Genomic DNA, 15043 nt, shown 5'->3' with positions numbered 1-15043 from the left:
CAACCTAAGATGATTCTGCATAATGCTACCATGTGCCTAAGTTCTCCCAAACAAGTTTCCCAGATTTTACTTGTCCTCTTCTCTCCAGAAGAGGAGTAGCTCTGCCAGAACTCCTGGGGCTGAGCTCCAAGGCTGCTGCAGCCCGAGACAACCAGACACCCGCACCATGTGCGCATCCGTCCACTGCAACAGGCACACACAGTACATCCCAAGCATTTTGGTGAGCAGGGGCTGTCACAAGAGCACTGAACAATCCATCAATCTCTCTGCCTTGGTCTGACACTTCTGGAAGGCACATTCAGAGGACATGCTGCACATCCACCTACAGCCCATCTATTCTGTGTAGGATCAGTCACACGCTTCGTGCGAGCACCGGACTGGCCGGGTACATACAAATTATTTATGTTCAACAAGCTACTGCACAAGCACCACATTGCACATGACTGCAGAGCTCTGCCTTGGCACTTCCACATAAAAATACGGCAGCTGTCATCTCACAGGGTGGAGAATCAGAGCTCTGGCAACAAAGCACTCCCCAAGTACCACTGCACATTGCAAACACCCTCACCCCTCTATACTGCAGACTTCCCAACAAGCTAGGGAAGAAACCTACTCTTTCTCTCCATCTGGACCACTTTTTGGAGTATTTTCTGGAGAAAATTATGCTTTTCACTGAGCCTTCTCCTGACACATCTACTTCAATCTGGCTATTACCATTCATGTCTCTTAACAATTCTTCTGTGTTCCTATGCCCTACCCAGGTCAGGATAGAAAATTTTCAATGACTAAATAAACAAAATCCAGGGAAAAACAAAAATACAAGGTGACTTTTAATATTAAAATGAAGAAAATAAAGGTGGAGGTTTTTTTCAGATACAGTGAAAAAAGGAACATGTAACACTGCACAGCTATATTTTAAAATATTAAATAGCTTCAGGGGGAAAGTACACATGAACAATATGAATTTGGCTTCAAGTTCCTTGGAAGACTTCCTAGGTTTCATTTCAAGCACTACATAATCCATTAACATGCCTGATATTAATATCCCCACCCTTCTCACCTAAAGCATGTTTCTTTTTTATTGCATGTGACTTTTACACCTCAATGGAGACAGACGTGGAAACACTGAAGAGGACTGTACAAGAAAAGAGTCAAATGTATGACAAAAAAAAAAGCAGAGGGTAATCCTTGACTTGTTTAGAGCAATCCTGGGTACAACTATTCTATCGATAAGAAAAATATAAATGTGTCTTCCAGACAGAGACTATCAACATATTGAAACCTTCACCAACATTTCTGGCTTCAGGACATTCTTAAGTCAGTCCCACTGGTTTTGTGTTTAGAGACAGATTCAACCCAGTGTTCATCAGAATATACCAAAAGGTAGCCAAAGGCACAACCAGCATCACCATTTGAAAAGATTCCTGTTGGATCCCCTTGTGGAAGCTATGTTATTTCTGAAAATGATATTTGCCTTAAGGACTTGCCCAATATCAAGAGAATCATGTGGCATAGCAGCATTTGTTTTATAGCACGGTGCATTTTCACTATGAACACATAGATCACTACCAAATACCTCAAGGTTTTCTTTTTAAATCAACCATTGAAAGAACAAAGCCTTTTAAAATAGCTATTGAAGTAATTAGGAAAAAAAATTCTGCTATGTTTATTGTCATCTTTACAATAACAGAAAGCATCTTATTCATTCAGTTCATGTATGCATACAATTGGATTAAGAAGAGGAAAAGTACAGCCAACTGCAAATTCCACAGGCAAAAAGGATGCTCAATCAAGATTAGGATATTACTACACTACAAACCTCTGTATAGCACAGATATAACAAACTAGATTTAAATCAGCTATCCAGAGACATGGATGCCCCAGCCCTAGATGTGTTCACAGCCACGATGGATGGGGCTCTGAACAACCTGGTCTAGTGGAAGGTGTCCCTGCCCATGGCAGAGGATTGGAACTAGATAGTCTTTAGAGTCTGTTCCAAGCCAGACCACTCTATGACAGCCAAGCCCAGGAAGCTATGCAGGCACCACAGCACAGAATCCAAGACATGCTGACAAACTGTGTTTCTGAACTGCCTCTGCATGGGAAAGGCTCATTTCAAGTTAGCTCTAGCAATCCCTCTGTCAGCACTCCAACTTTTGTCCAGCTTCCACAGATCTATGCCCTCCATCCTCTATGGTCATCGTTTAGAGCCACTGCGATGAATTTCAAAAAATATCTACTCTACAGAAAATTTTTAAAAAGATAGTCAGAATCAAGACTATGAGGACAGACTGTCTCTTTGCATGTCATTATATCCTGAACTGCAATGGACAAACTGCAAGCGCCAAGCAGCACACTGTAGCTAAAAATATTCTGAGCAATCTTTTTAACAGAATTTACAAATGTCCTTCAGAATGTAAAACTGTCTGGGGCTTAACCTGAGACCATGTCATTTTGCATAATGAGAACTCATTTTTAACCAAATACCTTAAAGGTATGCAAAACAGAAGACAAAAAAACCCTCTGAAGTACAGCATTTAGTTTAATACCAGGCTATCAATTATATATACATATTAAATACAGCACAGATTAACTCATATTTTACCCATAAATACAAGTATGTTGAGGTGTTAATCCATTTGATGTTAAATGAAACAGCTGACTCTTTTCAGCATGCTGAAATCCTTCTAGGGCAGTACAAGCCCACAGAGGCAGCCTCCAGTCTGAAAAGCTCTGCACAAAATTCCCAAAGTAGTCTAAGCAGCACACATGAATAGTCAGTTTTTCAGAAGAGTCAGATATGTGTTTTCAGAATATACGTTTTCAACTCCAAGAGAAGCACTTACATGCAGAACCTTGGTGTCAGCAGGGTTGATTGACTTTCTCCTTCCTCGCTAAGACCTCATCTTACCCTGAGACTCCTGGGTTCCTCATGACCAAGTCCTTCCTTTGAGGAAGGGACTGCATTTTGCAGCTCTTCAGATTTACAGAAACATACAACTGATTTTTGAGTGTAGTCAAGGAACAATGGACCAGAGGAATTCCAACTGGACTATCCTGTCAGTACATGGAACACTAGCTCAGCAAGTCTGCCTACAGGAGTCTGAAGTTTTACTTTCGGAAAATCATGAGGGCTCAGACTTCCTATCTCACCAACAATCGGGTGCTTACCTCAGACACAGGTATTCATGGGGATTTATAGGCAATTGAGAATGTCAGCTTCCTGATGAAGGAAATCTGATTTTCTAGAAGATGGTATCAGCTGAGTGCCATTTGTGCCTGAGGAAACTCCTATGTGCTGCAGCTGGATCCAAGCAGCTGGTTTCAGCCTATTTCAGGCACAAACAACAGTGAACCAAGGATGAAACACTGCACTGATGTCCTATGGGCTGATGTGAGAGAGGACAAAAAATAGTTTCATCCAGGTCTATTGCTCCCCATCCCCAGCACACTGACAGTGAAAGGAAACAGCAAAGCAGCAGATGGGACAACAATCTTCTCTTCAGGTCCCCCATTTTCCACAAATTTCTGTCACCTCGAGCATCCAAAGCTGTCAAGGGCCCAGGGCTGAGTGTCAGTGAAAAATGTGCCTTCCAGAAAGCAGTAAATTGTATATAAACTCACTGAGAGAACAAAACAGCATTTCTTTCCTGAACAAGTCATACCCCACCTCAGATATCAAGAGGTATCACGAGATACTGGGAGGCACCCACCAGTGCAAGGAGACACTGGCCCTGACTGCACAGTTCAGAGAAACTGCTACCCCTTCAAGCACCTAAAACACACGTGGCAGAGTCACCAGATAACCCCAGCCCTCACTTCTGACTCCAGAACCTCACTTCATACACCTGGGGCTGACAATACAAGGGCACACAAAACAGGAAGGGGCAACACTTCTCCTTGAGAAAGTTATGACTACTGTTAGCATACAACCCATGGCCACCAGCCCTCAGAGAAACAAAAATGGCAAAGGCCACTGACTTCAGAGTAAGAGAGTGTTTCCAGAACGTGTCTACAATTCTTTCTAAATTTGGCTGGAGAAATGGCCCTGTACCAGCACCTAGTCCACACCACAGTAAATCTATTTTGTTTTGTCCTAGACACTTATATAAGTAGTATGAAAGAGGAAGTTTATCACAAAAGCAACACAAAATCACTAATAAGTAATCCATTCATAATTAGAAGACTGATACAAAAATGGTTCTCAAGAACAATCACTACTCTCCCCTTCTTTATCCTGCAGCCACTTGTAGAAGACATAAAGAAATGCAAAGTGTCTATTTAAACACAAACTCTTTATGTATACACACAATGCACATGCAAGTGACTGTATCTGTAAGGCAGATTTCATAATAACAAATTCATCTTAGCAAGAGAAACTCTACACCTGAGATGTGATGCTGGACATCTGTGTGATTTCCACATTCAGAAGACAGACTGAATTACTGTATCTCACCATAAGATGATCAACACACACAACACTGCAGTAAGTCTCTAAATAAAAGAAACCAAGATGGTGAAAAAAGGCAGCTGGTAGTGACAGTACTTGATTTACTAGCCTAAAATATTATTAAGGGTTAACAGCAGACAGCATCCCTCAAAAGAACAGTTCCTCTTGTTACAGCCTGAAGTGAAAGGGAAAAAAACAAGCCAGGGTTCAACACACATCCTCAAGAGCTTCTCTGCTGCAAAAAGCCATTTCTACCTTGTCTCCATGACCAGCTCAAAACCTCCCTGCTAGGCCACATGGCCCCCTTTCCATCCATGATCCACAAGCACAATAATTATTTAGCAGCTGTACCCAGCTTCCAAGGTGCCCAAGAGCCAGGGAGGAAACAGTCTTGGCTCAAAGAAATCCCAGAGAATGTCAAATTACTCCAGCCTAAGCATTTTCAGGGCATGTTGCTGGGGCATACGTTTAGATACAGAGAAAGATAAAAAAATAAGTGACCAGAATAACACCCTTTCTCCCAGAAAGGAGAAACACAAATGATAAATCCACCAGGGAAATCATTGTCTTGATGCAATCTACTTGGAAAGTTCACTTCAATTTTCTATGTGCAGTCATGAAAAATAATTTTTAATCAAGCTCCAGACTACACTGGGATTCTCAGCCCTATACTTACTATACTTACCTCCTATACCTTTCAGTCCCATATCAATTTTTTCTTAGCAAATGTTAGTAACTTATAATCCAAACACATGGTTTCACATGGTTACCATCCTACAGCAGTTCACAATTTTCAGTTGTTTAATCTTAGCACTAGAGAAAATAAATTTCTACAAATTTGGTTTTAGCTCTGATTGGAGTTTTGGCTGTATGAAAAAGACATTGTAGGCTTCCAAGCAGATTAATTACCAGGTGTCCATGCCCATACTGATGCTTTTACCTGTCAAAGAGATGCCAGATAGCTTGTGGCTCCCAATCCACCCTCAGCCCAAAGGAAGTGCCCACACGTGTGGCTAACACCAGTGCATTCCATAAGGACAGGCTGACTTCATGGCTGGGCTAGACTGGGCCACAGTGGGCAAGCCTGCTCTTCAGCAGCACACTCCTGAAGTGCTAAACCAGCAAAAAAACCCCCAAAAAATTAATCAGCTGCTTTTCCTCCATTTAAAAGAAAACTCTGAAGACCTCAGAAGTGGCTCACCAAGGAATCAGGGACAGCCTAAGGCAAAGGGTAGAAGCCTGCATCCTTAGAGGCAGGGTGCAGCACCATGCCAGCTACAAGACAGGCTGTGCTGTGAGGTGGAATAATATCCTAGGTTTACTCACTAGCTTATCTAGGAGTTATTTATGCATGTAAGACCAGAATGGAAAGAAAACCACCACAGAGAGAACCCCAGAAAAGTTTCACCCATGCTAACCAGTCCACTGCTGTCAGCTGAAACTTGCTGGAAGTTCAGAGAAAGTAATAATCCTTCACCGGACATGTGCTTATTTGAAGAGGCAGCCAGGTTGTCAGCAGCACCTCACCCACCCTCCTGACTGTGCCTGCCAGACACTGGGGCAGGACGGCAGCCAGTCTCTCCATGGCATGCACTGGGTGACAGCGAGTCTCCTCCACAGCACACACCAGGTGACAGCCAGTCTCCTCCATGGCACGCACCAGGTGACAGCCAGTCTCCTCCATGGCACGCACCAGGTGACAGTGAGTCTCTCCATGGCACACACCAGGTGACAGCCAGTCTCTCCATGGCACACACCAGGTGACAGTGAGTCTCTCCATGGCACACACCAGGTGACGAGGAGAGCTGGAGCCTTGGGACAGTTCCATGCTGGGCCCCACACAGGGTACTAAGGGGGGCTAAGGGTCCTTGCTAGAGGAGGAACACGGGGACTCTTCTCTCTGTACATGACATTTCTTGCACATCTCTGTAACACCTCGCCCCAAAACCTCCAAAGCACCTTCAGTGTGCTTACCCACATTCCTGACTGGCACAGCAAGGCACAACATGCCTCAAGTCACTCAGAAAGGAGATGACTGGGATTCCCAGTTCAGTACTTCATTTTCTAGGCAGGACAGCTTTACAAGCATGTAGTCAGTTATCCAGCCGCCTATTTTAACAAGCCAAGAAGTATTTCCAGTAATTCCCCTTCTTCCTAACAACAGCAGCAGATACTTCCAAATAATTAAACTCAGTATATAGAAAACAAGAATCTCTGCATCCAATATGGAATTAGATGAGTTAGAGATGGGAAGGAGAGGAGTGAAGATGTAACTGGAACTCTTCACATTGGCCTGTTCGTTCTCTTAACAAATGGTTTTGTCATCACTGACTGATATTTATATATACCAATGATGCATTTATGATGAGTTTTATATCAGACATGTCAAAACACGCAGTAAACCCTACAGCAAATCCTAGAAGTTAACCACAAGCACCACGTGGGAACTAGAGATACAGAATTGTCAGAACAATTCTGAGCTGCAGTTGCTCTATTTTGGCATTGACTCCCAGCATAGGGCATGGAGATTTCAGGGGAAAGTACCAGAAGCTGTGCAGCAGGTGTGTCACAAGCACGTGAGAAATTTTCCCCTAGTCCTATGCAAACCATAACTATCAGCTTACATCCTGACTCAGGAAAAAAAATTCTTCCCAATTAATAAATTAATCTAGCTGATGTGACTGAATTATTTTCTTATGTTTAACTACAAAAGTTCAATGAATTTACTCTGACTTATAATTGTGACAAGGAAAGCCAATGTTAATGTCTGTACTAAACACATATATCCTCACTGATTTTGACAGAATTACACACACAAAAAGTTCAAAGCGTTAGGCTATGTATTTCAGTGCACTTTTGAAAGTTAATTAAAAAACCAAACAAAACCAAAACAAACCCCACAAACAAAAAACACTCATCAGACAGCTCTTTCTATAGAAGGACCACACTCTGTTACCAATGTGGCCCACAGAACTCGTTCAATTCTCACATTTCTACCGGGAGCTGACTGCTCTATGACATGTGGCCTAACCTGAACCTTCCTGTTTGGCACCCTCAGAGCACAACACCAAAGGACATAGTGGGGAAAAAAAAAAGTTAGGAACAAAAAGGGAACAATACAAAAAAGGAAGAGTATCAAATAGTTTTCACAGAAACTCATAACTTAAAGAAAATCTGTTTTCAGAGCAACAAGTCTCCCGGTGTCTATCAAAGCCGAGCAACTCCAGAGCTGACGCCGGCAGGGAAACGCAGCCGCTGGAATTTGATGAGCACGTCCTCACTTTGTCCCACTAAGCCTTTATTTTTGAGGGGAGCACTCGGACCACCCGCACCCTCAGGCAGAGGAACACCCGTGCACCCTCTCACGAGCGCTCCGGCTGCGCTTTCGTGCCGCCGAGGTCCCGCACCGCCCGCGGCCACGAGGAGAAACGGGGCTCCCGCCCGGCCGGGGCCGCCAGCCCGGCTCCCCCGGCCCCAACAACCGAGGAACCGAGGGGGAACTCCGTGCGGGGTCCCTGGCCGGGCGCTGCTGGCCCAGGCTGGGAGAGCGGGCGGGCAGAGAGGCAGAGCCGGGCACGCCGGGCCGGGCCCGGGCGGCCGGGAGCCGGCGCGGGGAGCTGGATCCTGCGCCCGCCGCACGCCCGGAGCGCCGAGCGAGGGGCTGGGCCGCGGGGAACCTCACCTGCGAGCAGAAGTAGGAGCCCTGGATGCCCAGCTTGAGGCAGGTGGGGCACTGCAGCTTGGCCTCGCTGCTGCAGCCGGCGGTCTCGCAGACTCTGCGGGTCTCCACCGCCGCCGCCATGCTGCCGGGCGGCCACGGGGGAGGAGCCGCCGCCCGGAGCTGCCGCCGGCTGGGGCGGGCGGGGAGAGCAGGACGGACGGAGGGAGGGACGGAGCGGGAGGGGGAGGAGGCTCCGGGGACTCAGAGCCGCATGCAAGTCGGCCTTGAACGCTGCCGGCCATGGGCCATGCGCAGCTTCCCTGGGCGACCTCGCCACCCTCACGGTAGAAAGGGGTTTAGCCTATTGAGCCCGGAGAACTGAGAGGAGATCTCATAAATGTCTCTAAGGTGGCTGTCAAGAGGACGGTGCCAGACTGTTTTCGGTGGTGCCCAGTGACGGGATGAGGAGTTAACGGCCATAAACTAAAGCACAAGAAGTTTCACCTCAACATGAGGAAGAACTTCTTTGCAATGAGGGTAACAGGCTGCCCAGGGAGGTCATGGACTGTCCCTCTCTGGAGACATTCCAGACCCACATGGACGCACTCCCGTGTCTCCTGCTCTGGGTGACCCTGCCTGGATCATCTCCAGAGGTCCCCTCCAACCCTAACTGAGTCCGTGAAGAATTTCCCATAGTTTTCATCTGCGAGGCTGTACAAGAAATTTATCAAGCATATCTTCTTTATTATGGAGTGTGGGCTGTGGTATGTAGGTCTGTCTGTGTGGTTTATAACAATTCGTTTGCTCTATTTTTAGCCCACGTAAAACCATCACAAATTCAATATTCAGTAAGGCAGTAACTAAAATTAGAAAAACAGGCTGCAGAGTCAAAGTGGCATTGTCACATGAAGGATGCTGATTGTCTTCCTGGAAAGAGAAAGATTAGAAACCAATAATCTGTCATAAAAATAAATGTGATTAATGCACATATTAAATTTCTTCCACTGGCATGGGTTAGAGAGTGAAAAAAGATACTACCTGTGTCTGTAAGATGACTGTGTGTATGTTCTCTGGGTGTTGTCAAACTTAGTGTCAATGTAGAATCACAGAGTTGGTAAGGTTGGAAAGGACCTTTAAGATCATCAAGTCCAACTGTCAATATTGCTCCACCACCATGGTTAACAGCAAATCATGTCCTCAAGTGCTACATCCATGTTTTCTGAACACTTCCAGGGATGTGTTCACCTCCCTGGGCAGCCTGTTCTAATGCTTTACAACCCTTTCCATGAAGAAAAGTCTTCCCAATATCCAATCTAAACCTCCCCTGGCACAACCTCAGGCCATTTCCTCTTGTCCGTCACTTGTTACCTGGGAGAAGAGACCAACCCCCACGTGGCTTACAGCCTCCTTCCAGGCTCTTGTAGAGAAAAATAAGATCCTCCCTGAGTTTCTTTTTCACCAGACTAAACACCCTCAGCTGCCTCAGCTGCCTCTCACCAGAGTTGTACTCCTTCCTCTGCTCCATTGCCCTTCTCTGGACATGCTCCATCACCTGAATGTCCTTGTAGTGACGGGCTCAGAACTGAACACAGGATTTCAGATGCAGCCTCAACAGTATCACAGAGGAACAATCACTATCCTATGCCCTAAAACATCTCTGACTTAATATCAGTGCAAGATGGTTTTTGCTGGTTCATGTCAATAAGCAGTTGCTTTCAGAGCACGGGTAGATAGATGCCTATTGAGTGGGAGAATAGCTGCAAAACACTTCAGAGCACGTATCTGCAAGATCCAGCCCCTAGTACTGGGATCCCACTCCTTGTTTAAATTTTATCTGTCTTCCCAGTGCTGGCAAGTACAGACTATGATTTCAGTTAAAACTTTGCAGGATGAGATTCTGTCTTTCTACTTCAGTGCCATTAACGTCACTGAAACTACACCAATCCTTATTCTGATTTTAGTACACAAAATATTCTCCTGATTTCCCAGCATCCAGATGACTCCCCAGAGAGTGTGTTTCAAAATCCAAACTATAATCTCAGTACTTTCTGCAACTGTCTTATTCCCTGTGGTCTTCTGTCCCCATCTTTAATAAAGAATAACAATAATTTTAAAAATCTTAATCTCCTGGGTTTAGGCTTATCTCCTAGGCTAGAGGTTAAGTGTAAATTTCTGCTTCCCAGAGCAGAAAAGCATAGATCCTATTTTTTCAGAATAAGTGTATTCATATAAATCTACTTGATGCATTATGATAGCATTAATTGGCAAAAAGTGGCTAAGTAGCCCAGCCAGCCATAGGACAAGGGCAGCAGATACAGTGCAAGATCCAGGTTTGCTGTGTGATAAGCAAATTAACCAAAGGAATTTGATGTCATGCTATTACTGAAGTGTAGTTGCAGGTGGACACCTGTGTTTCTGACAGTTCTCACCTTCATTTCTGATAATGAAGTACCTTCAGTACTGATAATATTTGTATCAGCCTACCATTTGTAGAAAGCGTGAATTCACTGTCAGAGCAAATTAGGAATGTTTCTAGGGTGCCTGCAAAACACAAAGATTACAATAATTATTTTCTTGAACAAGTGAAAATAGCTGTGTTCTGATTCGTGCAGCTCATGCTGTGACAGTTTTTATGTCCCAGTTCTGAAGGCAGGCAACCAACTGCCAACCAACATCATGAAATATCTTTAAAGGACACATAATTGAGTGCTTATTTTAACCTTCTTGAAGGAAAATGTTACTGAACAGGCAGAATCACTCTTTAATGACCCATGTGCTAGCAGGTACTGTGGTGTGAAAAATCAGTGCTGCTTTTCCAAGTAACCAACAAACCAAGCTATCAAGCAAACTAGGACAGGTACCTTCATACACTTCAGCTGCCTCTTTATTCCATTTAAGGAACCCTAAGGAGTTGCAGACATCGTTTACCTGGTTAAGCAGGGTTTGCAAGTACCTGTTGTTACTGACATAGTATAAAAAACCTGAAGTACACTGGCTGATCTCGTTTCAGTATCTTCTGCTCAAATGTCATCATGTGCTTCTTGATGAGATTTCAGTACAATCATTATTAATAATTGAGGCTACTTTACTAAATTTTTATGATCACCTAATTCACATTCTAATTCATATCTGAATATAAATTCACAATTTACTCCTATTTTTGTCTTTCATCCTTACTGGGACAATGTCAGTATATGCTTGTGCTCATTTTGTAGTGGTCAACAAGGAGGCATGTAATGAAAAAAGAGGATTCCTGCTCTAACTAGTAGACGGAGTTCCTTCTGTTATTCGGTTTCATTTATTTGCTGTATTTCTGAAGTGCAAATTAAAGGCATGCTGTTTCCCTGCTTCCTTAGAGAAGCCAAGGATGCATGTATTAATTAAACAATTTAAATGGTATGTGTAATTTAAAGAACAGCAAGCCCCCTAACTGAGGAATTTGCAAACTTGCGTACTTGTCCTCAGCAGTCTTTGGAAAGAACACAGACTGCAATGGCAGATCAGCCTAGAATAAAAAACCCTGAAAGATTTGGCCTAGGGTTTGCTGTTAAAATGGTTTTTAAACAGCCCTACATCATCATCCCCATATTAAAAATTATGTGGTTTCTGTGGTATTTCAATGCTTTTGTTTTCCAATTTGGCCTTGATGTTCTGATTTACAAAGTGAACTGGCTCCTGCATCCTGAAGGTCCATCCACTGTCATTTCCCATTATTTGATGGCACAATCATTCTCACTGGGGAAGTTCACTGACCTTTGCTGTGACCTTACCTGAGCAGAGGTCTTTTTTCTCTGTCAGGCTTTTCACGTCCCTTTCTGGCTGCCTGTCCCCCTGTGTTACAGACCAGCACACACAGAGACCAGTGCACGGGTCACGAATTTTATAGCCCATTCATGATGCTTGATTTGTGTCCACTGCTGTCCTCCCAGCTTCTCCAAAGTGATGCAAAGCTGGGAGAACGTGAGGGCAGCAAAGAGGGCAAAAGGGGAGGTCAGCAATGTCTCATGGGTCAGAGAGCAGCTGCAGAAAAGCGAGAGCAGCTGGCAGCTGAGACAGCTGCTGCTCAGGGAGAAAATGGCCACTGAATTTGACATAACTTAATTAAGAGAGCACCTTAGCTTGGGTCCCCCCTCCTCGCTTTGCCTCTCTGCATTGCAGCAGTGGGGGCTGGGCAGTCCCCCTTTCCCAGTGAAGCTCTTGGTAGCCGTCTCCTGTTCAGGCTCATTGAAGACACAATTAAATGCCTCTTTGTCTAGGGAGGGCTGAAACAATGCAAAAATGCCACCCAGGAGCCAGAGCACATGCAAATGTGCACTGTTGTGGCTTGGCCAGATGGCACAGGCACTTACTGAGTTTCTCATACCAAATGCAACAGTTATGTAGGTTGTGTGTGTGTCTGTATGTGCATGCAAAAAAGAGAAATTGCAAACCCATCACAAACACCTCAAAGACTGCTACAAAAGCATGACCTTAAAAAGTGAATGGAAACCAGCCCTATAGGAAACATTACTCAGAGGAAAAGACAAACCTGTGCTCAAAGCAAAATAGTCTTTCTAAGAGCATAGGGGGAAAAAATAATTGTAAACATCCTTTGTAAATGAACAGAGTTGCATTAAAGAAATACCTGTCTCCATTTTTATTCTTTAAGGAAAAATCATGTGGGATTTCAGCTTCTGTGCAATTGTCTAAGTTGAAAGAGGCTGCAATGTATTTTAAACCCTTGCATCACTCTTTTCCCCTCCATTGGTGCAGATGTAAACTAAACTACTGAAAGGCCCACTCCAGCCACAATCCAGGCAGGAGCAGCCTTACTCAAAACTAATTCCAAGCAAGCTTTAGTTGTGGTGAAAAGGAAGGTCCTGCATCCTTTTCTTTTGATTTGATTGTTCAAACTGTACTGCCTCTTGCAGAGTCTGTATTAATGTAGGGCATCAAATTTGCACTATGATGTGAGAATGGTTCTCTCTGCATTCAAGAACACTCTTCTGGTATCCAAGCATTCTAGCATTTTCCCATGTATGTATATGAAACTGGCTGTTTTATCATGGAACAAGATGAAAGGGAAACAAGCTTCATCTTTGTAAAAAAAAAGGTGTTTTTATAAAAAGCATTCCTATTTAAACAGCAAGTTGCAAGCTTTAAAGGGAGAAACTCCACTGCTGGAAATATTTGAAAGAATCCATGTATATGTCTGGAGATGAGAAAAATTTTATTATTTGCTATGGAAACAGAGTAGGAGTCATGGAGTGAAGTTCTGGCCCAATGAATTCAACAGGAATGTTACTGATATCCAAAGAGATTTCACTCAGTTTGTGTCATCAGAGGGCCATAAAAATAGACTTAATAGTAGTAAAATCAGTGTGACATTAAAAATTCTTTTTATTTTCAGATTTCAAAATCAAATTAAGATGATCAGATTTTTAATCACATACAACATGGTGATTCTAAAAGTGTTATTTCATTCAAATCAGTGAGATACAGGCATGCAGATCAATTAGAGCTCATACGTACACTCTTCTGACTTGGATGCCACACTTTGCAGAATGAAGATGTTCCCAGCAACTACCTAAATTCACATTGGAAACTGATAAATCCCTGAAGGATTGCTGAAGATGAGATACTCAGCATTTCTTTACTTCAGCCCCTTCTTTTTTCCCCTATAACTTCAAAAGGTGGGGTTTCCTGGCTGTATCTATGATACCTCTTTGCCTTCTGTCTTAAATTTCCTTGTAGTTAGGATTATATCACTTGCAAGGCAGCCACATCACTTCTGAGCATCGTGTCTATGATGTGTGCTAGCCACTTCAAAGGATTACACTGGCTCATAATCCTCTCATTGCTGCTCTAAGTTGTTGGATAACTTCTGATGTCATCTTTAGAGGCTTTTTGCCTCCAAAACTCAACAAATCAAAGAAAAAAACATGTCCCAAACCATAACACGTGCTTGTTTCCCATTTGTGTGGCAGTGAGGTAGGCCGTGTTCTGAGCTCAGCTGAGCTATATTCATCTAGCTAATTAAACACTGTTAATAAGCATAGCTGTCTTATAGAGGGCTTCATGCTGTTCCCCCTGCCTTGCATGAGAGAAGTGAAATAGCCAAATGCTATATGACATTCAATACAATTTGGTGGTTAACACTCACTTATAGTTCTTCTCAGTAAAATGACCTTCAGGGCTGTAAAATGTAGGTCTGCACACATGGTTCTTTGAGAATAAAAATACAAAGCTAAACACGAAGAAGATGAAGAAAAAAATTATCAGGGAGGAAGAAGATTCTGGATGGATTATCGTTATTTATGTTAAGAGACTTAAAGGCAGGATTAAAACAGGCAGTCAAAGAATGTGCTTGGCTGCCAAACAAATAAAGTGAAATATAACATCCATATGGCAGCATTATTAGGTAAATAAATAGGAAGATTTATTAATTACTGTTTTGCATCAAACCATATATAATGAATTACCAGAAATAAAATTTTATGAAATAGGTAAAATGAACTGTATACCACTGGACAAAAAAAAAAAAAAAAAAAAAAAAAAAAGGGGAAAAAAAAAGAAAAAAACCTTCATGTACTTTCTGAATGTACAAATTTCAGGGATTACATTCTTGTTTTGCCATCACAATGTGATTTAAAATTATACAGTTTAGGAAGAAATATTTTCTTTTTCAATTTCTGTTTTGTCCCTGGGATAAAGATATGCCCCAGTTCTTTTACTTTCAAAAATGTTATGTTTCAAAACTGTTCATCAACCAGCATTACAAAAGGTTAAGAACTTAATTATATTTTGTTGTGTTTTTCTTTATTGAACCTTTTGCCTTTGAAAAGTACTAATCAAACGGCAGCACCGAAATGAATCCCGTGACAGGGTTTAACAGGCTGACAGTGTGCAGAAAAATGTGTGCATGGACGTGGTTTAGAGCTGGCCTTGGAAGT

At 43.1% G+C, this 15043-nt stretch overlaps 1 protein-coding gene and 1 long non-coding RNA gene across 11 annotated transcripts in view; both read right to left on the bottom strand.

The window, feature by feature from the left end:
- Positions 1-10614, bottom strand: part of METAP1 (methionyl aminopeptidase 1) — a 29215-nt gene extending 18601 nt beyond the window's left edge. Inside the window, exon 1 of one of the 10 annotated variants that reach the window (XM_064417045.1) lies at positions 10596-10614. In XM_064417045.1, the coding sequence (XP_064273115.1) occupies positions 10596-10598 (3 nt within the window). In that variant the 5' untranslated portion in view covers positions 10599-10614. Of the gene's footprint in view, positions 1-5868; positions 5950-6077; positions 6294-6424; positions 6446-7406; positions 7626-8132; positions 8290-9608; positions 9669-10540; positions 10564-10595 lie in introns of those variants that run through there. The other 9 variants (XM_064417043.1, XM_064417042.1, XM_064417040.1 and 6 more) reach the window with 9 other exon arrangements.
- Positions 10615-13550: 2936 nt separating this feature from the next.
- LOC135298901 (uncharacterized) lies at positions 13551-14430 on the bottom strand. The gene is made up of 2 exons (XR_010360963.1): positions 13813-14430; positions 13551-13677 (listed from the first exon to the last, which is right to left on the bottom strand). It is a non-coding gene; the product is annotated as an uncharacterized LOC135298901 (long non-coding RNA).
- Between the last annotated feature and the right edge of the window lie 613 nt (positions 14431-15043).

This window comes from Passer domesticus, chromosome 4 (assembly GCF_036417665.1).
Source record: "Passer domesticus isolate bPasDom1 chromosome 4, bPasDom1.hap1, whole genome shotgun sequence".
Taxonomy (NCBI): Eukaryota; Metazoa; Chordata; class Aves; order Passeriformes; family Passeridae; genus Passer; species Passer domesticus.
This window is presented reverse-complemented; position numbering and strand designations above follow the sequence as displayed.